Genomic DNA, 27808 nt, shown 5'->3' with positions numbered 1-27808 from the left:
CTATTTCTACAATCTTCAGAAACCAGGAAGAGGGGAATAGTAAAGCGGTACCATGCCGTCAATAACTAACACTAAATACTAATAAGGACTGTAAAGTAACATCTAACCAAGCTACCTTCCCATAAGATTTTTATCATCCAAAAGTGCAAACAGACTCTGCTGCAAAGACTAGTCAGAAAAACCCACCATGGCATTCTGCTTGCTATCCCTGCCTGGAAGTGTCAGCAACACAGAGCTGAGCAGGACTCAGGGGCTGTCTGTTGAGCTATCATATTCTGATTAAGATGAGAACACAGCAAATAAAATGAGGTGTCTACTTCTCCCAGTGACCTGCACCATTTATCCTCTAAAAAGGTAAAAACCTGAAGTGGTATGCAGTCAGACGAACTGGATTGGTATCCCCCTCTCCCCTTACTTTTGGGATATTACTGTGAATGTAACTCAAATTAAAGATAGCTTGAAGTAGCAGAGAACAGTTTTTACTAGATAATACTTGTGATGTTTTTCCTTGCTTTCTTATTTGGCTAAACAATGACCAGAACGCAATGCTATTAAGCCATTAAATTAAACTTGATTTACACAGAATGCATTTACTTAGTTAATCTTTCTATTCTATAATTTTTTACCATTTTAATTTAGGATCTAAGAAAGGTAGAGTTACAAGCAAAATGTGAAAAGCGACACAAAGCCAGTTTCTAAATTAAGCACGGTGTTAGGGTCATGTTTCATTGCTTACTGAATGCCAGTTCTTCAGAAGCCTCACTGCTTAAAATCATCTTTGTCTATTAACTTCCTCTAAATACCTTGCCCAACAAAGCCTAATAATTACTTGACACATACTTTCTCTTTAATGGGAGTTAAAGCTTATGATGACATCAGCCTGTCCTATTTGTCTGTGACTTGCAAGCTAGATGAAGTTTACTTACTAAATGTTGCAACCCTGCCAAAATTCAGGGCTGCATAGAACAGTATGTTCCGGCCCTGATGTCTTGCCAGTTTTCAATGAAGTGCTTGACAGAGACCACATGTGGAGGTCAAGTGATAGTATCATGATCTCACCAGATGGTAAGTTGTGGTATTATTCCCAAGGCAGGTAGTATAGTCTGTTTAGAACCAGTTGGCAGGTGATCCATGAACTCACAGCCAGAAGCAACTAGATTATTGCAAAAGATCAAGAATGCTATTGATGTCGGCGAAAAGACTATTCCAAGAATTTTTCTTGCACGTAATTCAAGGACTCAACTCTCAAGATGTATGTTTTCATGCAAAAAAATAAAAGGATCTATTTTATTAACTGCTATCTTAAATCAGAAGCCCTTCTGTCAAACAAATCTTGTTATTCTTGCATGATTATTATGTGATGTACATGAAATGGTAAAATAAAGTCACTGCAAGTCATCTTGCCTGGCTTCTTATACACATATCAAGGATCACTGGGTCACTCTCACTCTGATGTTGATTCGGAGGTCATACCTACACAGGTTAGAGTGCAGGGCTGGACTACTTTGCCGAGAAAAACAGGACAACAGACCATGGAGGAATCTGACAAAATTTTGTAATTACGTTCTTCTACCCCTCTACAGTAACTGCCTATCTACGTCAAGGCATGAAACACACAGTACTTCACACAGTCCAGCCTTCAATTAAAGCAGATAAGCAATTTAAATCACTACTTAACATACATTGCTACTATTTCATGGACAAAGTTGCAAAAAACCTACTTCTAATAATGCAATAAAGACACACAGTGGACTCCTCTTATGAAACTGAAGGTTTTTTTCCACAGGCTGAAGAAGATGTACTCTTTCAGAAACAGACGTAATTTTAAAGCAGACTTTAAAATTCTAAGTTACTCTGGTACAAAACCCATTACTTGACCATAAACTTCATCTGCGTTAAGACAGATTCTCAAAGGGTCAGTGTAAAAGCAGTCTTACTTCCCCTTGTACTTCTGAGAGGCTGCACCCTCTGGCTGGCATCAAAACCTCCACTGACATTCTGTACTTTGTTGATACTGGCCAAACTTCAGAAAAAAATATAATCGACTCCACTTAATCACTTCTTGACTGAGAAAACTAAGATTCCTTTTAATTAATTCATCACACTGGGATACCTTATTTAAAATTACAGGACAAAAGAGTTGGAAAATAAGTGTATTAATTACACAACACCTCCTGGAAAATAAGGAGGTTGGCTAAAAACCATTTGCCTAAAGTTATTAAAATGCTTTCTGAAACTTTGTTTTCAAAATGGGACACATGCTGCAAGTAAACAAATGTGCAACAACATGAAGTTGATCATTAGGAGCTCTAAAGAGGATGGGTGGTAATTTGAACTCAAACTATGGAATTTCTTTAGATGTACTGAGAAGAAGTATTAAAATGCATCATACCCTTAACTAATATTCTTTAAAGATATTGAGAAAGTAGTTACTACAGTGCATGTATCATCTAGCTGTAGCCTTTGATAACTACTTTAAAAGAATTAACATGTTGGTTAAGTGCACATATACCAGAATTAACTTTTAGAGCTGTTTTTCTCATCAAAAGAAGTACAAATTACTCCTCTCACTAGCAGCTTTTTTTGAGCCTTCCTAAATTTGATGCTTTACATGACAGCATAATGTAAAGCATCAAATAAAGCATCAGCCATCACTGCACATTTCTCTACTTTCTTTTAATTTGGGCCTGCATCCTTTATCCAAACTAGAATTTACTTGGTCAGTGAAATAAAGCATCAAGACTGCACAGTAAATGTTATCTGATGTTCTGTTGGCTGGTTTCATGTTTGCCATCTGAGCATTGTTTTGCCAGACATGAACAAGTCTGGATACTTCTCATTCAGCTAACTGAACATCAGCTTTAGAGCTCTTTTGGGAAAACTGAACAAATCACCTTCAAATTGAAATTATTTGTTTGGTGTTTTGATTTCCCAGGCATTTACTGTGGTGTAGGGCATTTTAAGGACCACAGACCTCTTGTAGTACTCATTCTTGTTTCTACTACCTGGTTCTGGTACATCTTGATAATGAAATCTGCAACAGGAGAGCACAAGACAGGTTCAGCTCCAGTGGAAATACTAAAAAGATAAAACTTTTCAGGTTTATGACCGGTTACAAAGCTGACTGTTCGTATAAAACTTAATGTATGTCATCACAGAATTTCATGTCTATGAAGCGCAACAGTTTGTACATGGCTTTTTTCAACACAAGGCAATTAACTGAAAGTCATTAAGAACAGCTCCACCCTTACACATTTTTCTTAAAGCAATATTGCCCAATCCTTTGAGCAAAAGTGGATAGATCCAGGAAAGCAGCACACTATAAAAAATCAATTTGACTTGCTATCTCCTGCAAGGTAGAAATACCATCATTTGCTAAGAAAAACAAAAGCCCCATCACTGCACAAGACAGAAGTGTCCCAACTGTTCTTTCTTCAGAGGACTTGCAAACTAGAGAATATCTGACATGCACGTGGATCTGATATTGATTTCAAATACAATGGGATCAAGTCTTTCATGCTGCTTTTTCTTTTGTCAGTGAAAGGCACATGTCCAGTAGAGTGCACTGGACATCACCCATACAACTCCGAGCTATCTATAATTTGAGTTGCATATCTGCAACATCTCGGTGTTTTGAGATGCAATCCAGAGGGCTGCGAATATGACCCTCAGAGTCCTGTAGGGCTCTTTGATACTGCACTTACAGTACCAAGTTGTAATACGTATACCAAGGAAGTTGCTTTAGGGCTCATGCTGGAAAATTATTTTTGCTCACGTGATTTTCTTGCAAAACTTACAGCCTCATTCTGCAAGTGCAAAGTTTTGGACTTCTGCGCACAAAACAAAAAGAGTGATGATTTGGACTAATAATCAAAGACAGCTGTTTCTGTTTTTAACGAGAGACATGTTGCCTGGTTATCAAATTACCAGTGATAAGAAAACCCAGTGAAGTCACTGAGAATGCTGCCAGTGACTTTCCTGGAGTGGTATCAGACCATATGAGACAAATATTTAGATACAAATCTCTTCAGTATTCTCTAAAAATAGCTATACTGGGTTAGATCAAGGGTTCTGCTCAGGCTTCTGTATCAGACTGCAGCAAGCACCTGGAGGGCAGCAGAAGAAAAGGGAAGGTATGTTTGGTACTACCTCCTCCCTAATACTTTTGCAGCTACCAACCATCTTCATATGGATGACTTCCTGGTGTGGTTTATATTTAGATTCACACAGATTGGTCATCCTTGCAGCATTTGTTCATTCTCCTTTTGAGCCTAAATAAACTTCTAGCACTCACATCAACCCTTGGCAAGGCATGGATCTACTGCTTGCAAAAAGAACCACACAGTTTGGTTTTGTGGGGTTTGCCTCATTCTTATTATCTTTGAATGCTCTTGTAATGGCTGGTTGACAGTCAAATCTCTGTCCATAGTCTTCACTTTTTTGAAATGAAGAATAATGGTTTACTTAGTTGTCCCTGTATTAAGACACTCCACACCTTTGATTACACTTGATGCCCTTCCATGAGTCTCTTCTCATTCTGTAACACAGAAAATCTGAAAAAAGGGGAATGCTATTACAGTACTTAAGATGGCATAATAAAGCTTACAACACAGTGGCGCAAGAAAGTTCTGTTTTCACCTTCTTTTCCTCTCCTAAAATGTTCTGCATCAGATTTGCTTTTTTGATTGATTGCTGTTGATCTTTGAGCTGACTTTTTTCAAAGTATGTCTTACGATCCTAAGATCTGCCTAACTGGTTACTGCCACCTTAGAGACCAGTATTTTACAAGGTATTAGGGAAAATTCAGAGTGGTCTTTTCTCATGTATATCACTTCGCACCCACCTCCACAGATTTTTACTTGTTTTCACCTGCAAGTGCTGCCAGCACTCAATCTCATAAGGTCTTTCAACAGTTCCTTACTCAGCCTTTGTCTGTACTATCTGGATAATTCAAGTACCAGCAACAAACTTTGTCACTTCATTGTTTTTTGCAGGTCACTTCTAAATGTGATGGGTCCTCAAATACCCCAAAGCTGTTGCAACGTGTCCACCACTAGATGAGCAGATTATTTACTCCTAACCCATGATTCCTCTCTTCTTTTCTTTACTGTCAGTTATTTAAGGTAAAATGACCCTCCTCATGGAATGGAGACTTGGTTTCCTTACGAAATCCCTGGTGAGAGAACTCCGTGGAAGCTTTGTGGAAACACAGACTGACTGTATCAACCAGATCACACATATCCATCTGTCTGCTGCATGCATCATCAAGAGCACTCTAAGAGAGTTGTAAGGCAGGGTTTCTGTTTTACTAAAGCTACATTTACCCTATTCATTATCTTCACAGATGCCAACTAGTTAAATTTTCTATTATATTTCTATTAATTTTTCCAGTATAAGCCACATTAGGAGACTTACAGTTTTCTTTATTTCCCTCAGGCTTTGCAAACACCAACTCTACTTTCACTTTTTTTTTTTCTCCTCTGAATTTTTTTATGAAAATCCAAAATGTGGCACTGGTAGCACTTTGCAACGCTATTCTATGATATTTTCTTTATTTCTTTGCTCCACACAGTAGAAAGAGACTTAATACACACAGAGTTATTTTATACAATCTTTTCCATTTCAGATAGCACTGCAGCCTCTGGTGCATCATCCTGAGAATACTTTGCACAGCTGCTACTCAGACAAAGGAATCAGAGCGCACTCCTCAGACAAAGGAACTAAAGCACATTCCTTATCTATGTTACTGGACAAGTTCCATGTTGATTATCTGCCTATGTGGACAACCTTAACCTGTGAAAAATGCAAAGCAAACTCGAACTGCTTTACCATCCTAGGAGAATAGTAGGCAATTCTCTAGCCAAAGAGTAAGGCAAGGCAGTGTTTACATCAGCATGGCAAAATAAATGATTTCTTTATAAAATATATATTTATTTATAAAATAGATGTCTTTATGAGCAAAGTAAAAAGACACCATCATACACCATCACACCCATAAACTCTCAACATCTATAGAAATGCATAAATGAAGTAAAAAAGCTTCTAAGGAAAATTTCAGACAGAATAACTGGAATAAAAGCTCCAATGACAGATGGATACTCAAAGCCTAATGAAAAGTTTCATAATAACCATGCAGTACTTACAGCCTAGTACATCCAAATAAAGAGACTGCTACACGAATTTGATGTGAAATCCAGAGAAATAGATACAATCTCAATTTTTAATGGGTTTACCTATTAATTATCTATATATCTGTATTAATACACAAAGGTAGACTCAGCTACTCTTTGACCTTATCAAAATACTGCCTTATGACACTGTGTAAGAAGTCCCCAGCTTCTTAGTCTGGCACCGTACAGCAGTACAATGTACACTCCAGCAACCAATATCCAAACTGTAATACAAAAACTAGGAAGACAGCATGACTTAACAAGTTTTCTTAGCAGCTGTACTACCCCTCTATCGTCTCAAGAACTCTGGGAATTCTGGAGAAAAAGCATCTTTAATAAAGATTCAATATCCCTGCCCTCATCGCAAAAATGCTGTCAAGAGATACCACACATTGCCTGAAAACTGTAGCAAGTCTACCACGAAAACTGGAGAAGATCATAGCTAACACTCATGATATCTTCAGTTAATGAACAAAGGCTAAGAAGCTTTTAAAAATAACACGCAGCATACACATTTCAGGACTTCTTTGTGCACAACAAGAAAATCAAACCAGAACAAACTAAAAAGGTGTACAAACCCAGTCATTAAATAACTTTAAATCAACATTTTAAAAACCATTTAAAAATCTGTCTAGTGTTCTCCCTTCTCCTTTGGAACAAACCCTGCTTTCATATCCTCAGGGAACTTATAAAAACCTGAGAAGCGACCTAAAAGATGCAGTATTTTGTAGAAGTAAAAGACATTTTGAAAAACAGCTTTTTCCTACAGCAGAAACTGATTCATTGCATCCTTCCTCAGAATGTGAAAAAAGTATCTGTTATTCTCAAAGGAGACTTCTGGATGCTCCAGAGAAAAAAAAAACCACACAAAGCAAAACAAAAATACATTCACAGAACACTTAAGAGAGAAAGGAAATGTGTCATAAGAGAAAGGTTGAGAAGACCTCACCCAGAAGACCTCTGAGTCAAAAGAAACCTCCCTTCCTCTCTGAAAGATGATAAAAAAACCATGCAGTCATATCTTGTTGACTTGTAGTAGACATTTCTGGCTTAGGTGTAACCTAAGAAAGGGAGATAACTAATCTAAGTCCAACCAGCCTTTTGCTGAATTCTCGGCTCCTAATTTAAACAGAATACAACTGTCAGGTGGTCTCCACCATGAACTGGTCACTACCCTTCACATTATACAGAAGTAAAATATAAGAATTTATACAGAATTTGCCTTATACAGAAAAACCCATAAGGTAAAAGGGAAGAAAATACCTACAGCATAAGGCTATTCTGCCTCAGTATGAAATCCAAACAACCCCTCCCACAAACACAAACACAATAATTTCTACAAAAGCAGGATCAACCAACTAGGTAAATCTAAAGCAAACTGAAACTTCTCTTCTCAGGACACAGGACTCTGATAAGAGTGAAATTTTCACAATAATGAATTACAGCAGATGCACAAAGGAAGAGGTAGAAGGCAGTAAGCAGGTAAGAGCATGGTGCTTCTGGAGGTGTTCACAGCATGTGAATCAAGAAGGTTTTAGACACCTGCCTACGATAAATCTCAGTTCTGTAGGTAACCATGGTAGATGTTCTCATCCAGTTATGCTTGTTCTGTCCCTCCATTTCCCTACAATTGCTGTGCCTGCTGGTATTATGCCTCTCCCATAAAATGATGCTTTTGATAGTCCAAGAAAATTTGTGAGCAAAAAAGGCTGTCATCCACACAAACACAGGTTCTTCTAAGCACTCATCTGTTTCTCAGAAGGAAAGCCAACTGCAGTATAATTATTATTTGAAACACCAGATTTATCCAAAAAACCCAGGGACAAAGCAGATCCAAGAAACTTTAACTCACAGGGCACACAGATGGACAGCTCTACTGATGGCATCCTTACTGACACAGCTGTGCATACTAGGAATATACCTTACTCTACACTGTTCTACAGGATCTGTAGAATTGCTTTAAATTCATTGCTTTAGAGATTAATTTGCAGCCACAGGAAAATATGTCGTTTTGAAAACCTGAGGAGAACAGCAGTAATAATGTGATTTAATACCGATCAAGATTATCCTTGCAGTCAGCTAACCACAAATCCGTGGCATTAAATTATGAAGAAGTAAGGTGGAAGAGTGATAATCATTTTGTGCAAACATGCAAGAAAGATATCTGTGCAAAAAAAAAAAACAACCCTGCTGTGCTGGGGGAACATCAGTGGAAGAAATGCTGGCTTTGCTCTGATTTTTATATTAACAATCTCAATTTAAACTCCTTTTGCAACAGAAGGTGGCATAGTGAAAAATAATATGATATTAAAATCACAGTGGCCAGATACTGAGTTGCTGAGCAACCAGACGTAGCTTCTGACATCTTAAAAGTTCAGAAAACATCAAGCTACAAACTCAGCTTCCTAATTATGGACAGCTGAGCTAACCATTTCTAAAAATCTTGGCCACTGTTTTAGAATACATTTTACTTCTAAAGAAGATAATGAGTCACATTTCAAGTGGCTTCCAAGTCCATGCCTGTAGCATAGACACATACACGTGGGAAATTTGAGAACTGCAAATTCAGGGACTGATCCTGGAAATCTGGGTGAGTCTATGGTTTAATAACACTTTGAACAAATTTAGTATGTTAATGATGATTTCAATATAATTTCATTCACATATTTTATTCACTGCCTGTCCTTTATTTTTACTACTTGAACATTATTTTGTGGTTCTTGCTTGCAGAATGAATTCCAGGTATGTTTTCACTATATGCTGTGATCACTTCCATGTCATAGAATCATAGAATCTTCGAATGGTCTGGGTTGGAAGGGACCTTAAAGAACATCTAGTTGCAACCCTCTGCCATGGGCAGGGACACCTTTTACTAGACCAGGTTGCTCAAAGCCCCATCCGACCCGGCCTTGAACACTGCCAGGGATGGGGCAGCCACAGCTTCTCTGGGCAACCCATGCCAGTGCTTCACCACTCTCACAGCAAAGAATTTTTTCCTAATATCTAATCCAAATCTCCCCTCTGCCAGTTTAAAGCCATTGCCCCTTGTCCTGTCACTACATGTCCTTGTAAAATGCCCCTCTCCAGATTTCTTATAGGCCCCCTTTAGGTACTGGAAGCTGCTCTAAGGTCTCCCCAGAGCCTTCTCTTCTCCAGGCAGAACAAATTGAAATGTCATTTAAAGCATTCCAGGGTTGTCTGCAGATGGGTTCAACGACTTTCAGCAGGACCTTTCACTAAAGTACTTCCTCCTTTTGACACACTGTCAAAATGCTCAATCAACCAGAGGGGACCTAAGCTTTCGATCATATATTGGTTTATGTATAAAAGGACAGTGAATAGTACTGTAACAAAAATTCTGCTGTGAGAAAGGCATCCCTACCAAAGGCATGAAAATGCTACTAAATGACTAAGATGCCTAACCCAGTGCCCTGCCAGCTCCGCAGCACTCCTATCAACGACTGCCAGCAGAATCATAATTCTTTCAAGTGCAATATGCACTGGAACAGGGGAACATACGTCGCAGGAGGCTGCTATCTGCAACAGAAGTACAGAAACACTTGAAAAAGAAAAAGAGAAAAGAAAAGATAAAAAGAAAAACCCTGTGTGGTGGTCAGTATTTGAAATCACCAACTAAGATGGCAAAAATAGCATTTCCTCTGCATTTCCACATATTAAATTTCCTTCCATTTAATAAGATGTACAGCAATACTGAAAGTATCTTCTCTTTATAAACAAGAAATTTGGCAAAGTTTTAGTGTGAGCACCTTATTTTCTCCAGAAAAGATATGAAAGTCTCATTTATATTTGTTCATGTTAAAAAGCTGAACTCCACATTTAGGCATAAAATCCGTCAAAAATAAACTAGAGGTAGGGACAAAGAAACCTGTTAGCAATGACCTGAGTAAGCCTACGACTCTCTCTGGCTGAAATATTCCTTTTTATTTATGTGAGTAAGCCTCTTCAATGGCTAAGTTATTCTTGGTGAGAAAACATCAGCCTTGATCAAACACTGAGGGCAAGTAGTCTCCTCTAAAGATATGGCCTTGACCAAGAATGGGGAGTCAACAACTGTCTTCAGCAATCCAAGTTTGAGATCCGGATGGAGAGGAGAGGAATGTAAGAAGCAGAGCAAAACCCACAGTGTATCACATATGTTAGTTTATCTACAGCACCTCCAGAAAACTATATAAACATGGAAATAAACCTGAAAACTCTGGGGTTTTCTAATGGACTCAGTTTACACTGTGCATACCATAAGGAGACTTCAAATTCTGCTAGCACATCATCTAAAGTGCTGTGATAGAGAAAAGGTATTGTTTGCAAAGGGGAGTCAGTTTTTCCTCACTTCTACACTGCTCAGCTCTACTCTCTGAATGGTGTGGGCTCCATATCCCAATTTAAGGAAGGAGGGAACCTCCTTGCTTATAAAGCATCCAACATTCTGGATTTTCATACTGGTAATGTTACCATACCCTGTTCTTTTGAGGAGTATTTTTTTCAAGTTACGTCTCATTATTCTAAATAGCATCACTTGGAAGATGTTTAAGAAAAGCAGGAGGGAAGTCTCCAGGGAAGAAATCTGTAGACTCCTTTCTTTGACTTTGCAAACTACTTAATGCATGTTCAGCACGCTGAAACATTGCTCAGTTGTGCTCTGAACAGAAAAAAGGATTTTCTAGAGGAGATTTAAAACAGTTACAGAGGGAACGCTACCTTCAAACAGACATGGAAAACTGATGATGCTGCACTAAAAAGTAATTAAAGTTACTGCGGGGGCTTTGCCCTCACGGAGGTAAATTACTGTAAGCCCCACAGAAACAAAAGCTGCAATATGGTAAAATTGTATTGCAGTAATCTGCCTATCCAGAAAAGTGAGTGGAGAAAACCTAAATATAAAGCATAAAACACCCCAGTCTTCATAAACATGGAAATTTCTGATTGCAACCACTAGGCAAAGAGATGAGATACATATTCCTAGAGGCATCCACTGATGTAAAGAAAATTAAATGCTCTGGAGCTGAACAACAGGTTAAAAATAACAGGCTTATTGTGTTGGAAAGTCAAACTACAGGTATTCATAAAAGCTACAGTATTCACTTTTCTACACAGCTTTATGGGATCAGACAGCTAAAAAGGAAAAAACCTTCTGAACTACCTTTTTCATTTTCTATTAATGTGCTAGCTTCACTGGAAATAAACATGTTCCCCTTTTGCAGGATCTTCCTGTTAGTAACAGTTGCACATAAATAAAGTTTTCTAAACAAACATCTTATCTTTTTATGGAAGGAAGTCCATTAATAAGGAATTGACGTCCTTCCCTGAAAAAAAAGATCACTGCTAATTCTTTCCCATAAACTAAAGAAATAAACTTACACCCTGAGATTTTTTACTCTATTTTCACAGCAAAATGGATAGTCTGCACGTAGATAAAATAGAACTATTTGGGTTTTCTTATAAACAATACCTCTGTTGCTACCTTGCCACACAATACTGAATAATTAACCTCTTCCCTTGGTTTTCGATCGCTTCATGGAAATTGTGCTTCATTTCAACTGTACTCCACACATTCCTGTTCAACCTACAGGGCAGCCTGTGAACACCTTTCAGCCTAGGAATTCAGAAGCATACCATAACTGTTTAATATTTTAACATATGCAACCATTTTCAGAAAGGGGTCCTTTACCCAACAGATGCAACCAGACTCTAGCAACTGCAGCCATAATCTGCTTTGCTCTCCACTGGCTTTGCCAACTACACAAGACATTTCTATTGCCCAAAATTAACTTTGTCATGTAAAAACCTCTGATGCAACCTTCATCTGTTTCCCTTCTTCAAAATACCTTTTCCTTTAGACTAAGAGAATTTGAAATTGACACTGTATGTATGCTACTTGTGATAAATAAAATAAATACTTCCCTCCTAACGTCTTCAGAAAGCCAGCACTTTAATCTATTAGCAACAATGATGGAAATATAAATGTTAACTTGTTTAAAGAGAGTTTATATTTTCAGTGGTTTTGTGCAACAGAATTTAAAATATCATTGCCACACTGCAGGGAGATGAGTCTAAGAGAATGGCAAAATAATATAGTCTGTGATTACCATACTTGTATAAACTTGAGTTATAATGACACAGTACTTTTGTACTAAAGGATCTATTTATCTTAAATACAATGTTTAACTCTGCAGGACACAAGAAACCTCATCAAAATACTTACAGTAGGAATTTCAAAAGGAAATTTTAAAAAGTGCACCAAATGTTGCAACATTGATGTTTCTCTTCAGCTGTGTCTATAAATGAGTGCTATTTCAAAGGCACCTAGTTCAATTCTGAAAGATAAAACACTGCCATATTCCAGCAATCATACTTTTAAAGATCTTAAGAATGTGAAAATAAGATTCCAAAGTCCTTTACAAAGAGCATGCATCAACTTTGCTTGCACAATGCTTTCGGAGAAGGCATTTATTTACCATATATCTTAACACAGATATATAAGAGTCACAGGGAGTGAGACTGAGCCCTAGACTTCTCCTCTATACTGAACTCAAAAGATTCATTCCTGACTCCATTTTGCACTAAGACAGTTAGCTTTCCAAAGATCAGTCTGCGATAGAGGTGATAAGCCCTAAGCAGATAGAGTCAGTCCATATTACACAACCTTAAAGGAATTGGTTCCTTGCATTCTCATTTGGTATGGCTTTATATACTGCCTTTTACAGTATTATATTTAGAATGTAATACTTTTGTTGATGGTGGAACCAGAAGTCTTAATGTGCTTGTGCACGTTTAGTAACATACATACCTGAATGTCACTATAAAAACAAGAACAATTTCCTTTTCCCTTAACTCTATTCTTTTCAAGGGGTTAGGTCCTCAGAAAGGTTTTCCCCCATTTCTTCTTAATTCTTGATAACTATATGGTGGAACAGAGACCTTTTTTAAAAGCAAAACCAGAGCACTGCTTTGAAAGGTCACACGGCACGACTCAGAAAACAGAGCAGATCTTCTGGTATCCCATGGCAGCACCGGAAATAGGGATGTAGGCGACAGCCTGACAAGTTTCTGGCCAAAACCGTACAATGGAGATTTTTGACAGTCATTAGAGCTGTCACTCATCTTCAAGGACTGTCCTGGCCAACAAGGAGACCAAGTCACTCTATGCAATTTCCAGCTTTTCTGCCTTTATTTTTCTTCACTCTCCTTCTTTTAGCATAATGCCTCACAAAATTTTTCTGATTTAGAAAGATTCTTGACATGGGATAAAGCTTGAGGCAGTCTCAAGAAAGCTCAGTAAATATGTACAACACTCCAAGACTTTTGGTAATTTTATTTTGTAAGATCAAGAGTTTTGGTGAGCTGCAGCTAATGGCTAGCCAAAATATCTGTGAATTACTTTAGCTCTGACGAATGAACTAATGGTAGCCAGCACTTCGAGCAAAGAAGCTCATTCTGTGGTGTTGCTGTTACCTGTGCTGCTGTCTTGTCTTGTCCACTTATCTCCACGTTCTGCAATGCAGGTGTCACAACTGGTGGAGGAGGTGCTCTGCGCTTTTTCACTTCTGGGTTTGCTGTCATTCCTGAGATGTTACCAAGGGACAGTGATGAACCCAGGCTACTGGAACGAGAATTCACCGAAGGGGAATTTGGTGCCGTGGAAAAACCCTGTAAACGGATTAACATCTTGGATTAACATCACTTTCTAAAAACAATGGGAAAGAAAGAAGGAAAACAAGACACATCTGGTTACCGTTTAAACAATGATATGAATAATCATGTATGTTCCTCTGCCAAACCTGCTGAATTGCAAACTGTAACTTTTGGAAACTTCTAAAGGTCAACTGGAACAAAGCTTATAGGCAGTATTAGTAAATCTGGAGGCATGATAAGCACCTACTGCAGTTTAACAGTAGTATTGATGGGAACACTACTGCTGCTTGCTATTTAAAATATATGCTTCATCAGGACACATCGTTACGGTTATCCAAATGCAACTGCAGCTGTATTTAAATTACAAGCAAAACACATTTCTGAAAGCAAGATTTGCTCGTAAATGAGAACACTGGATTAATCACATGCTGTTGGTGTCCCAGACTTGTCTATTTTATTATCAATATGCCTGATTTACTGGAGTCTTCTCTGCAGATTTATGTAAGAGAAACTCTGATGTAATCAATTTCCAATATGCATGATAAAGCACAATAATTCACAACCTACTGAAAACAACCATTTAACCGGTCAAAAGAACAGGCACCACTCTGGATTTTAGTAAGCCCAGATGAAAGAAGCAGCAGAAAATATTTAATCATTCCTTAATGTTAAAAATTACTTTGTTCTCACTGAAAACTTACTAAAACCAATGGAAAAATTTTCACTTATTTCAGATTAAGGTCTTCATACATTTTTATATCAATATACAGTCAGAAATATATGCAGTCTTATAGCAGTAAATCTACAACAGGAAGACTGGGAAGCATGATTGCTTGAAAATATGCATTTTTAATTTAGTTTTGATGCTTAAATTTAACATGATTAATTTTTTGAATCTGCTAATAAAGACCTAAGCTAAAACTTTTCCCTCAAAAACTGTGAGTCACCTTTTGCTATTTTTAATTAAGAGAAGCATCCATATTAAATTGAAGATTTTACTTTTTAATTAAGTTATGAGAAGGTAGCTTCTCAGAAATTGCTTCTGTGAAATCACCAGATACCAATCCACCATGAGCTGGAGCAGGATACCAATTCCAGAAGCACAGGCTGATGACCATGGTTGATAATGCTGTTCTTAGCACAAGAGAGCATGCTACCGCACTTCCAAAATTCACTCACTGAGGATATAAAGCTCTTTTAGGCAGAATTTGGTTCAAAACTACAGAATACATACTGACAGGAAACCGAAGACCACCACAAATCCCATCACTTTCCAAATAAAAAAGGTAGTTCTTTGAACCTAAGTTCTCCAGTCTGGAAAGTGCTGGAAAATGCTTTGCATCATTGTGGTGGATATGTGGATTACTGTAGGAGTGTAAGTTGCAGTGAATTTGATTTGTGACATGGCACGATAATTCCTTTCCACAAGTGCCAACTGCAATCTTAGATAAAAATAAAAAACATGGGGCAGCAAGCTCAAAAAGGCAATTCTTTTCATTTTAGAACTGTTGAGGAAACACTGATGAAGCATAAAAAGCTAAAAAAAAATATAACAGTGCAAAAATATTTACGTAGTACATGTTCTTGACTGCTTGGTAAAGTTCAATGGCTTACAGATTCCTATGACAGCAACTGAAAGTGCTAAATGCAGACAGAAAACTGATTTGTGTCTTGTCCTGCATTTACTACATAACCATCACCAACTTTAAACTAACTGGATGCCTCTGTTATCTTTTATGTAGCACACTGCACATAAGACTTCATCTTGGAATAGTGTATTTAGCACAAACAGGGCATGCTACTGCTCTTCTCTGATTGACTAGAGTCTTACTGAAGGATTAAAGCAGTATTTTCCACATCTTTTTCATTGCCAATTTTTCTGAACTGAATAGCATCAATAGCTTCTTCTCGTTTTTAGCAAATGAAGAAAAAAGCTTGAAGGGGAAGGTGAGGTTTAAAAGATTAGGTCTAATCTTACAAAGAAATATACTCTTTTCTTGACCGTGTATCTTAGGCAGTGGAAAAAATAATGATGTCATCTGTAACCTACAAGTTTTAAGTCATTCCAGTGCACACTGTACCTGGTTCTATCAAATAAAGTTTGTTTACTCCTCAAGAAATTACAGGGATCATAGGGTGAAATATAAAGTAGTTTCCTCTTTTTGCAAACTTATAAAATGAAAGAACAAAATAATTTTAAAGTGTATTCTATAGGTATGCTTTTGTGACAGTTTTAATTCTTTGATTTTCCTTGCTGGATAAAAAGGTTGAGAAATTTTGTGAAGAGATTTAAAGATGTATACAAATAATAAAAAACCACTAAGACTTCCCTCCCAGAATTACAAATACAGGGTACCAGTAAGAAGATAAGATGCATCCAGTTTTAAATTAATATCCTATTCAATTCTGCCTCTAGGCCTTGTGGCTGAAGAGCTACCAGAATCCTTTTCTAAGTGACAGATCACTGTGAAGGAATAGAGTGATGAACAACTAACCATTTTAAATCTGTTTCGTTTGGGCTTTTTTTAAGCTTGGATTTCCTAACAGAAGAGAGAGGAAAAAAATGAAATACTTACATGACACTATAAATAGTTGTCATGTAGGACAACAGTTTATATTAAAAAGACTTTAATGAAAGAAAAAAAACCAACCTAAAGCTTGGAAATTTATCTATGTTTTCTTTTCCAAGTCCAACCTTTATATCAAGCTCATTATATACTGAGTGAGCGTTTCAAGAATGCTCATGTTAAGACTTTTCCCTCAAACAAAAACTTGCTACAGCTTCCAGGCGAGTGGAATGAGGACAACTTCAAAGTACTTTTGAAAGCCCCATCAGTCAGCAATGAGAGCTTTGTCTAAATGGAGGCAGACCTTCAAGCTTTCCACATGTCTAGTGCTTCCTAGTAGCTTTAAGAAGGAAAAAAAAAAAACCCCCAACACATTGGACACAAACCACTGACACAAGTGGTTTTGGCATGACTCATCTTTTGTTGTAAACCTAATCTAGAGAGACAATGGCTTACCCAGCTTTTATATTTTATGTTGTGTTAGATGCAGTGCAGCTTCTTTCTAAATCACTGGATTTTGGAGGCTTGATTTTCAGGCGGGTTAGCAAGGCAACTATTAAGAGCATACAATATTAATTAGGCAAACTTGCAGGGACCTGGTATGTACATGCCACTTACCCAAACTGTCTCTTATTTCTTGTTGTTTTAATTTGGTATCAACACATTAATTTCAGTGGAACTACTCAAATTACAGCAGTGTAAGAGAAGAAAGCCAAGCTCAAGTGTTGCAGCCAATGTAGCTAGCTAAAAAAGTCAGCCCTTATCCTCTGTTTCATTTGAAAAACAGGTTAGCATGAATGTTCTGTTCAGAGTCAAAATCAGTTCCTACAATCTGTGTGTTTTGTAACTGTATCGTGAAAAAAAAAAAAAGAAAAAGAAGAAAAAGAAAACTCATGTCAGAAAAAGAAAATTCATGCCAATGAATTAAATAGCGAGCTTTCAAAAATGTCTCCTAACTTGTAAAATCACAGTCTCTGGCAGACCGCTAGGATTAGAGCACTTTCCTAGTTCAAAAAACAACTAAGTAATGCATCCTAGCAAGAGAAAAGAATAGTTTCCTCTTTCTTCCCTTTGTATTTTTTTTATTAATCCAAAGCAAACGCAGCATAAACACAGGTACACCAGCACAGGTCAGCAGTCAAGTTAGACTCTAGCCAAGAAAGGGTCTTGAACATGTACCAAACCGCAATCATGGACTTAAGTCCATTTCAATTCCATGAAGTAGACATTGGAAGGAGGCAATAATATGCAGTGCCTAGATATAGTGCCATCAGGTTTCAGGGATCCATTGTTTCATGTTGTACTTGCCAGCTAGCTTCCTCAATCTCATTAAACTTCTGAAATCTAAGGAGTTTTCTTTTTTTTTTTTTTTCCCCCTAATGTACAACTGTTTATTTTTAGGATTTTTTCCTGCTAGTTCTTGAGGTTGAAATTTAGGTTCCAAAGACCTTTGGAGTGGCAAAGAGAGGCTGTTAAAAATGCAGAAGTATGAAGGCTCAGAGTAAACTGGTGATTTAGGCATATCAGTCTTTCAAAAGACAAAGAGAAGTCAACTTTCTACAAGATTACCAAAGTCCATAGCGTCCTGAACTCAACACAAGCTAGACTAAGACCCTAAAGCAGAGGCCAGTCTGTGTTCCAAGGTCAACCTAGAATGCAATTCTAAAACATCTTTTGCAAACTGTTCCCTTTTCAGGAATGAACAGAAGTTCTGACATCTTATGGATACATCTGAAAATTTTAATGATAATAAAATAATGTAAGATTTATCTATTAAAAGTATACTGCTGTGAGAATTCCACCCTACAAAAATAGATGTGTATAAAAATGGAAGTCAGCTCATGTTTGTTTTCATAAGATATCCCTCATACATAACTCTCTTACCCAAAGCCCTGTTATTAGCATTTCCTTGATTTTCTGATGACACTAAGTGGCATTTAAAGGTCAACAAGGACAAGACTGCAGCTTGCCTGTGAGAGTGATCTGACTTCCCGTTCCCTGTCCACACCGGTCAATAAAAATTTTTCAAAATGTCAAGTTCTTTTCTTGTGAGGTTGCTACAGCCAGGCCCTTCTTCCGCAGCTCTTTGCCAAAGCTCACATATTTGACTCCCAGTCTTGTTATGCAATTTCCTTCTCAGAAGTTTTTAAATCAAAAGTAGTCAACTGAGCTGTTTTTAAGCACTCAAAGTACCACATGTATCAGCAAAAAGGGGTTTTATTTTTTCCAAAACAGAGACAAAACATAAGAATAAAAGTGTTATAAAGGAAATAATGTTTGGTCAGTTTTTTTACAGTGGGTAAATACAAAAGGTAAGATTTAGAGCAGGCAGACAAATCCATCTACTCAGTGACAGCAAGAATATTTATGCATGTTGGGCATTTAAACTCCAAATGTCAAAACTTAATGCAAACTTCTATTGATTTGCTGAATGACACCACCACAACTGATTACAACTGGCCATTTGAAACACCAGACAGTTTATGTCAGACCTACTACAGAAAGTGAAGTCAGAGGCTGCTTTCCTTGACATGATTCTGAAATGCTTTATACTAGAACTAAATTTGACAACATCAAAACCGAGTTAATCCAAGCCCCTACTTCCAAACCAAAGCATAATACTGTGGTCATAAGATTGCTTGGAGACATAATTTAAAAAAAAAAACCAACAAAATCTAACTACTCAGATTTTCCTTTCTAACCAGCTACACTGAATACAGTTTGGGTTTTGTACTCCCTGAAGCACTTGTGATTCTGGTATTTGCATATAGTCTGCAGAAAGGAAAAGTTCCTGCTCTGAACTAAAAAAAATAAATATGCATTTTTATGCAATTTATTTATGTTGCTTTATTTTCTAATTGCATTTTGTCATTGAAATGATCTGGTCACCCATCACAATATTAAAAGAGAAACAACTATTCATTTCCACAACAGTAACTCAAACAGGCAGTGACATGATGATTTTATATGTCTGGCAAGTAGGCTTTCAAGGTTTTGCTGTAAAAGTTTTGAGTTATACTTTTAAGTTTGTACAACTATGGTGCTATCTTATGGTTGTATGAGTCTATTATAGTATCTAGCTAGCAATTCCAGATCTTGTGGTCAGGACCCATTTGGTGGACACCAGACACTACACAGTCAGAATTAGAAATGCCTGAGAATGTTTTCTCTCTTGTGCCCCTGCCAGTTCTCCCGCACCATAGCTGACCACATTCCTTTTGTTTTAATACAAAGTTTGTTGAACAGAAATCCTAGCAGTGCCAGGTGCAGGGAGGTCACCTCCTTTACAAAGTCATCTATGTTACCTCCCAGCACTAAAGTAGCATGACCAATCTGTCATTGCAGAGGTTACTAAGACTTTCCTATGACACAGGTCCACACCATCTGCAATTATGCTGGTTTACTGCTTAACTATCCTTATCATTATGTTTTTTGTCCTTGTACCTTCACTTCCCTTCCTAGAAGTTTATCTGATTACTTCTTGTCCTTACTTAGGTAAGGTCACATGATGTAAAGCATCTCTACAGCTAGGAGCACGAGCTTGGTTTCCAGCTCCGACTGGTTTATGTTCACTTTGCACCTCCTGTGGTGTGCAACCTCTTTTGCAGTAGAAAAACTGAAAGACTAACCACCCAAGGGAGGCAACTAGAAAGGTAGAAGCCTTCAGGAGAAAAGCTTTCTGAACAGACCAAGGAGCTTCAATTCACTGTTTGTGAATTTCTAAGCAGGGAACAAGTGTGAGTATTAACTCAAGCCCTGCGCACTACACTGAGGATAGCGCACAAGAGGGTGCCCAACCAGAGAGAGCTTCCAAGAACCTTCTTTAGTATTTCTTATACTTCTTGTGTGTAAAGCAACATTCAGAAATCCTTTTCCATTTGAGAATCAGATGGATAATGAATGAATATGGCAAAAATCACAAGTAAGTTGACTGTTTTTTTAATGAACAAATATTCTACTTTAATATTTATGAATATAGTTTTTTACTAAAATCATTTGTAGGTTAGAAAACATGGATTGGGAATACATGCATTCCAGCTAAGCATGAACATGTCTGTAAATTCTTGTAAATTTATAAATTTAGGCAGTAAAGCCAAGCCTAAGTGCTAATATCAGTAACACCTACTATTACCACCTCCCTCAGTGTTCAGCCAATCTGAGATCACAAGTTTACTGTGAATTCTCCAAAATTGAATAAACTATCATTGCACATCTAAAGCAGTGGGATACAGATCTATGAAATCAACAGTGTGTATATACATATATATATGTATACATATATATAATATACTCAAGTAACTCAGAGATTGTCAGATCATTTATACTTTTTCAAGATTTTATGATAAATTTGATTCCTCAGTGCTTTGAGAATAGAAACTTTTAAATCACCTCTGGTGATTTAAAATTCAATGTATTTCCTTCAAATAATTTCTCCTGTTTTCATGTTTTGCTCTTCACATTTTCCCAAGTCGCACTACTCTTCACGCTTAACAAAACCTTTGTCTATTGCTGCTACCCCAAATCGCTCATTTCAAGCTGAAGAAGTCTCCCTGGTAGAATGAAGGTGACAGTCATAGTATCAAGGGAAATGGATGCAATGTTTTTTTTCCATTGCAGCAATACATACAGAAAAGGCAAGAGACACTAACTTGATTTACATTTGAGTTTAAGTGACAGTCTGCTCCAAATAAACTCATAGTTTTAAAAAAAAGTAGTATCACCAGTAGAATTAACAAAAACAACCTTTCTTGACCGGAGAAGATAGACACTCCCTTTCTAAATGGTGGGATTCTATAATTCTCTGACAGAGGGAAAGAAGGCAGAGCCATGTCTCAACAACACGGAATGCTGCTGAGTGCTAATGAGAAGACGAAAGTGTATAAATCAATGTTTGGAAGGCACACATAAATCATTTGTGTCTTCTCCTATCAATCTGGACACTGACGTCATTGCAGTAACCATCAAGCACATATCCCGTGAACCTTGTGAATCAGAGCTGAGCAACTTATTAAGAAGAGAAGCTTATCTTCGATTCAGAGCTGTGAGCATTGACAAGTCAGACTCAACTCAATGCAGTGAAAATACACTTGCTACAAATCTTTCTAATCCATAATTTGTTTAATTTCTGTCACTATGTGTCCTATAAAGGATGAAAATTGTTTTGGTGAAATCTGAAGCTATTTAGCCACAAATGAAAGAAACTTGGGTTGCTGACCATTCTTTTCTGAACAAATGTCAGTGGCAAAGCAAGTGGGCATATGTTCAAAAAATAAAACTTCAGCTCATAACCACACAAGCCGGTTTATTTTCCACTCAATATTCTGCTTTCCACCAGATTCTCAATTTCCCTATATGTAAATCCTAGTGAGAAAAACTCGTCATTAACATGCAGAAAACATTTCTGCATTGGATAGTTTAATGCTACTTTTTAGTTTAACGCCAGCATTGCTGTCCATCACTTGGGTGGGAGGTACGAGTGCAGGCTGCAGACGCAATCTAAAGTGAATTCCACAGTCAAGCTACACCACGCATGACATGGTCTGGGATGATGGCAGATGCTTAGTATAAGGTTTGTTTGCATTTCACACAAGTGTAAAATGATTTATCTCGACTTTCAGAAGTGTGTGGACAACTCTGTGCCTCATTTGTTAGAATACTGTCTTTTTGTTTTAAATATTGTTTTGGGAAAATACCAGAATCAATTTATATATAAAATTTATAAAGATAAGGGCTATCTATTAAAGATTAAATGTCTCACCAAATGGGGACAGAAGACAGGCTTGTAATGAGAGACATGCAAGGAGTTTGGTGAATTATAAAAGGGAATGAGAAAAAACGTGGAAAACACTACAACTCTTTTCTATATTTGTCAAAGTGGTACAACAGCAGATGCAAAATAAGTAGGAAAGAACACAGGAAGAAGTGAGGAGAGAAACAAAACCACAGTAATTATGGTGAAAAATGAAGTGCATATGATCACCAGATTTGATTAGAGTGGGAGTCCTCGCAGAAATTCAAAGACAAAAATCTGCAAAAGGAGAGTAGCAAAACAAAAAGCAGAAGACTTCAGTGAACATGATGGCAAGAGTACTGGCTCATATTCTGGGGAAGGAACAATGAACTAAAGAGACCGTGCAGGACAGAAACTATATTCTGCAAGAAAACTCAATGTTGCTCATTAAGATGAGCCGAGAAAGATGGCAAAGACGACAGTGGGGAAGAGTCATATCAACAGAACTCAAACTGGTAAAGATTTTGTACTGAAAGCAGATTAATATATAGATTTGTGAATGTGTAATAAATGTTTCTGTGGTATGGATTTAATGCATCCTAAGCTATGGAATGAGGCAGAATGGAAGAAAATAACCAAAGAAACATTTTAAAACCTAACAAAAAAATTGTCTAAAAGCCAATGATAGACCCTAGTGGAAAAATGCATTTTAAAGAAACCTGAAGAAGAAAGAAAGAATTACAGAGGAAAAATCACATGGAGTTCAAAATTCAATTCAAACCCAGTATAGAAAGACAGGAAAATATCAAGCCAGAAGAAAAACAAAGAACATTTGAAAAAAAGAAACATTTGAACATTTGAAGAAAGAACATTTGAAAAGAGGCTATTTACACTTGGCCTTTGAAGGCCATTAGCAGATCCAGTGAGAGCAATCTTGGAAGAGTGAGGATGGAAAAAGCCAAATTTCTGTAAGTCTAAAAAGGCTGGCTTCTCCTTTCACTTACACTTCTGCACTATGGGAAAACAGATTAACCCAATCAAACAGTGTTGAACAACCAAGCTGAAAATTAAAATCTGTTGTTATTAATCGTCTGGCAACAGACTTCAGGAAACAGGGAGTTCAAAAGGTCGAAGACCAACAACAGCAAAAAAGACATTTTTGTAATTTCCACTGGTGTTAAGCATCCATCAACCATAAATAACCACAAAAAGGATCAGAGGTCTTGAGCAAAATGAATTCATCATTGCAATAAGCGTTTATTTTCTCTAGGTTTATTAATTCTTTCAAATCAATTAGCTAATGTATTTGGTTCATGGAAGATAGGAGTTGTTATATTTGCAACATATGTCCTTCCGAAATTCAAAATATTTTGAAAAACTACTGACAAGAACTTCTTATGCAACAAATTCTTTTAACATATAGGAACTATCAAACCACTAGAATTGATCATCTTCAGTGTATTTTCATTGTAGATATGCCAATGTATACTGGAGGAGAGGAGATGGAAACTTTGCATAAAACATACAGTTTTAAAAATATCTGCTCTAAATGTCTGTATAGCCAATTTTTATGGGGATCAGAATTATGAATGGAATAGTTTCCTGGCATGAATTTTTTTGGTGTGTATTTGTTTGGTTTTGAAGAAGTTATTTCTGGTTTTTATTAAAATTATTTTTATTCCAGTTAAAGTGTTTTTCCCCATTTTAATGAAAATATTGTCCTTAGGCAAGTTTTCCAGAGAAAAGAAACATTAATTATTAATTCTCATAATCTCTCAGTGTCTGCTGAAATTCTGACACACATGACTTTCAGCCTCTGAAAAATCTCTACTTATTAGAGCTGTTGACGAATGGAGAAAATCCGTACTGGAATTCAAAGGCAAATTTTCACCAAGATCTGCAGAACTTCTCTAAAGTCAAAGGAGTTGCCCTGATTTTAAGCAAGCTCAGGGAACTGAGTTCTAGCTCCAATCCCTATAATCCGATTCTGACACAAATACTTTGTTAATTTAGAATGAAGTTGTGCAACTACTTTTCCCTTTGAAGTCTATGGTAACTGTAGGTGTTTAGCTAGAGGGAGACAAATAAAAACATCCAACTGTCCAAGCAAATTTTCAAAAAGGAAGCTCTACGCTTTTTAATGATAATACACTGCCAAAGATATTATTGAAAAACAATGCAAGCTCTGAAGATTTGAAAACTTAAATTACAAGAACAAATCAGCTTTTGAACTCTGAAATTAGTGCAAATGTTAACAAATCCTAATTACAGAGTCACTAAGAGGATTCTAGCAACATGAATCAGAAGTCAACAACCAGGAATTTTACTGTTTCAACTGGCTCTTTCGTATGTGCATGTGTGTGTATATACAACCTGTGTGTATACATGTGTGTACACATGTAGCTACATAAAAACACAGCTACATATACACACACAAAATTTATTAGTTCAATTAGCTCTTTCAGATGGCTGTATGTACACATACTTATACACACTGAGTACAATAGGCTGAGCCTGAAACCCTAAGGGGTAGCCTAAGCAAGCCCCCAAACTGTATCTGCAGCTTTCATGTTGAGAATTTCTGGCTGCAAATAAAAGCACTGGAGCAGACTAACCCCTTAAGAAGAGAAGACAGCTTGCTGTAGAAGAGGAAAAAAAACTAAAAAAGACAAACTCACAAACATTGTGCTCACAGCTTGATGCTAAGGTATTGATGCCAACAAACCGTTTTGGATTACAACAGCTGAATATTTAGTCCCAGATCAACACCAGTGGTCAGAAGTACACAGATGAAGAGAAGGACTCAGGAGGACAGGGTATAAGAGTACAGGGGTGACGAAAAGGTTTAAAGACAACACTCTCCTGCTGGACAATGGATAGAGCACATCCAGGTGTCGTACACATCCATTTTCTATTTCATAATACCCACAGATCAATACCTACAGAAATGAAGCTTGTTCCATTAAAGGAGATGAATAATTTGCATAGAAAAATACATATGCTTATACTCTGAAGAAGTCACAAGGAAATTAATTTCAGGATCTCAATCTTGCAAGAGCATGAAATTCAGATCCAAGCTTCTCCATCCTGGAGGATTCTTCAAAGGCTATCCTCTTAGGAAAATAATCACTATCCTGAACATGCTGTCAAAAATCACGGAAGTTCAATAACTGAGCAAAGAACAGGTTAAGAATAAAGAAGTACACCCCCTTTGAATTTTCTTAAATTATATTCAAACATTACTTCAAACATCCCTGGCCTTTTTTTTTTTTTCCTATTGTGAGCACTCACTATTATAATTTTAACTCCAGTTATGTCTAGGCTACCCCACCTTCTAAATAAAAATTTAGTGAAAATAGAGGATACTGCAAAGTGACTGGAAGTACAGCTGTGCCAGAGCTCAAGTTACTTCAGCCTTTTCTCACTTAATATACATATATATATATAAAAAAATGCGTATTTTTATCCTCGTTTGCAGTATACTACAGCCAGCTAAGTTCCTCCAAGTCTAAAAATTCCGTATTATATCCTTAGGACACGAGAGCCTAACTTATAGAATGCTTGTTATTCCTAAGAAATTAATTTTGCCACTGTATATAGCCTTGTTTTCTTTGTGAATTAAGTGTGAAATACTTAAAAAAAAATAAAAAAATTCACAGCTCTCGCATCTACTTATTCCTGCTGACTGGAGTATTCCAATCCACTGGAGTGCACTCCCCAGTGAGAAGCTGTGGCAGAAACTTTTCAAGCACAGTGCCAAATTTAACTGACAGGGAAGTTAAAAACTGTGGAAATAGTTACAACATATACCTACATTTGGACTTTCACAATTACATCTTAAATAGGGCAAGCAGTACTGAGAATTCTGCTTACTTCTCTGGGTATGCACCGTTTCAGATAACAAAGAAAAACCTGCTTTTGCAACAAATTATTGGTTGGTGAAAGCCACTCCCTTCCTTTGCCACTGTTTGCAATTCATCTTCTACAAGACTTAACATGTTTACTTTGGGGTTTTCTCCTTCCTCAGTGAGAAAACGCTCTATAAATTAAACAACTTCAAGGAGTTTATATGTGTCAACTGTCCACCGAAAAGGTTCACGTTTCAAAGATGACAGTGGAAGTGTCAGAAGATCTTTGTCCATGCAAAAGAGAACCTGAACTAGCAGAAGAAAGCATGATTTTTAAATGGCCTAGTGTAGATAATGGCCAACAACTCATAAAGGACATAGTCCAAAGCCAGCTGAAACCATGAGGAATTTTTCCACTTGTTCTAGTGAGTTCTGCATCAAGTCTCGGATGGTCACTCTAACTTTACAATGCCAAAAGACGTTAATGCTCTAAACTATGCTGCTGTTGTCATTTCTCCAGGAAATCTTTTTCTTCAGTATACTTTCGAACTCAGTGGAAATCATAACAATGCCAACACAGAAAGCACAGCTCTGATTTTTTAAAAATAAAATTTGGCTCCAGAAACCCATACATTAGTCTCTACTGCTAAAGAAACAAAGAAAGTAAAGCACCTCCAACAAAACACGTGTTAATCTGATCACAACTAACAGGCAAAGAGTTGTTTTAAAAGCGTGATCAAAACACGAGTTAAAAACCAAAACCCCCAATGCATGATCAGATACCCTGATGTATAGCCTAGCTGTGTAACTATTTGGTGAGGGTTTAAAAAACCACAACAGAACCCCCCCGCCGATGATGTAAACAGCATATAAATACACGTTTACAAAGCTAACAGACCCTACACTACTTTCACCATCAGCATGATGCTTTCTTCCGATATAATATTCAGCCACAGGAAATTAAAAGTAGAAAATTATATTAAGACAGTTCACAATCCAAAGAAAAAACATTAAGAAGTCTCAAAGCACTGCCTTTCCATAGACAGGATGAAGTGTGGGGTTGGGGTTTTTTTTCCTTAATTCAAACCAGTTGCATAGAAAATTTTCTCCCCAAACCTTTTCTTCCCCTTTTGGGGAGTCACAACTTTGGAAAGGCAAGTTGCTTTAATTAAATACTAGTTAATGACTTTGACTGTCTTGTACAATTGCTAGCATTTTTAGTTGATATTGTCTTTCTGACCTGTAACCCTTCAACTAGAACAAGGACCGAGTTTAACATTTGTTAAATTTAGACAGTGCCACTATCCACTATTACCCCCTCCTGCCACTGCTGCACTAATCTCCCATGCCAGCTGCTCAAATGTTTACCTTTGAAGAGCTTTCTCTGTTTGCGCAGAAACAGTCCCTGCACAGTATCTCTCGTCTGTACATTTGCCAGAATCGAGGCAAGAAAAGCGTCGCTGCTGGAATTCTTGATTAATAAATAGTCTTAAATGTTTCTTCTTCCCTTCCCCCTTGTGCCAAATCCACTGCCATTAGGTTTTTATAAGGCAAACCTCCACAGTGCACTTTAGTGGCCTGACTCTTGTCCTATGCAAACAACTGTAAATCAGAACAAGCTCCATTTAGAGTCAGTGAAATCACACCATCTCTGTGCTGAAACTGAGAGAGATCAAAATCCAGATGTGTATCTGAGCCTTTGCTGGGATGGAAAGAAGAAAATGTTATAATTGGAGAAAAGGAACGTGGGGGAACCAAACACTAAGAGTCATAAATCTACTGGTAATCTCTCCATCTCACCATGTCACTATACTTCAGAGGCTGCCTACACAGCTCACGTCC

At 37.2% G+C, this 27808-nt stretch overlaps 1 protein-coding gene across 11 annotated transcripts in view; it reads right to left on the bottom strand.

Annotated features, from left to right (window-relative positions):
- COBL (cordon-bleu WH2 repeat protein) overlaps window positions 1-27808 on the bottom strand; it is a 158477-nt gene that overhangs the window by 61223 nt on the left and 69446 nt on the right. For all 11 annotated transcript variants that reach the window (XM_030498289.1, XM_030498248.1, XM_030498204.1 and 8 more), the window contains one exon: window positions 13641-13835. In XM_030498289.1, coding sequence (XP_030354149.1) covers window positions 13641-13835 — 195 coding nt within the window. The remainder of the gene's footprint in view (window positions 1-13640; window positions 13836-27808) is intronic.

Source organism: Strigops habroptila, chromosome 1 (assembly GCF_004027225.2).
Source record: "Strigops habroptila isolate Jane chromosome 1, bStrHab1.2.pri, whole genome shotgun sequence".
In the NCBI taxonomy this organism is placed as follows: Eukaryota; Metazoa; Chordata; class Aves; order Psittaciformes; family Psittacidae; genus Strigops; species Strigops habroptila.
The sequence above is the reverse complement of the archived record's forward strand: the minus strand, read 5'-3'. Positions and strand labels throughout refer to the sequence as shown.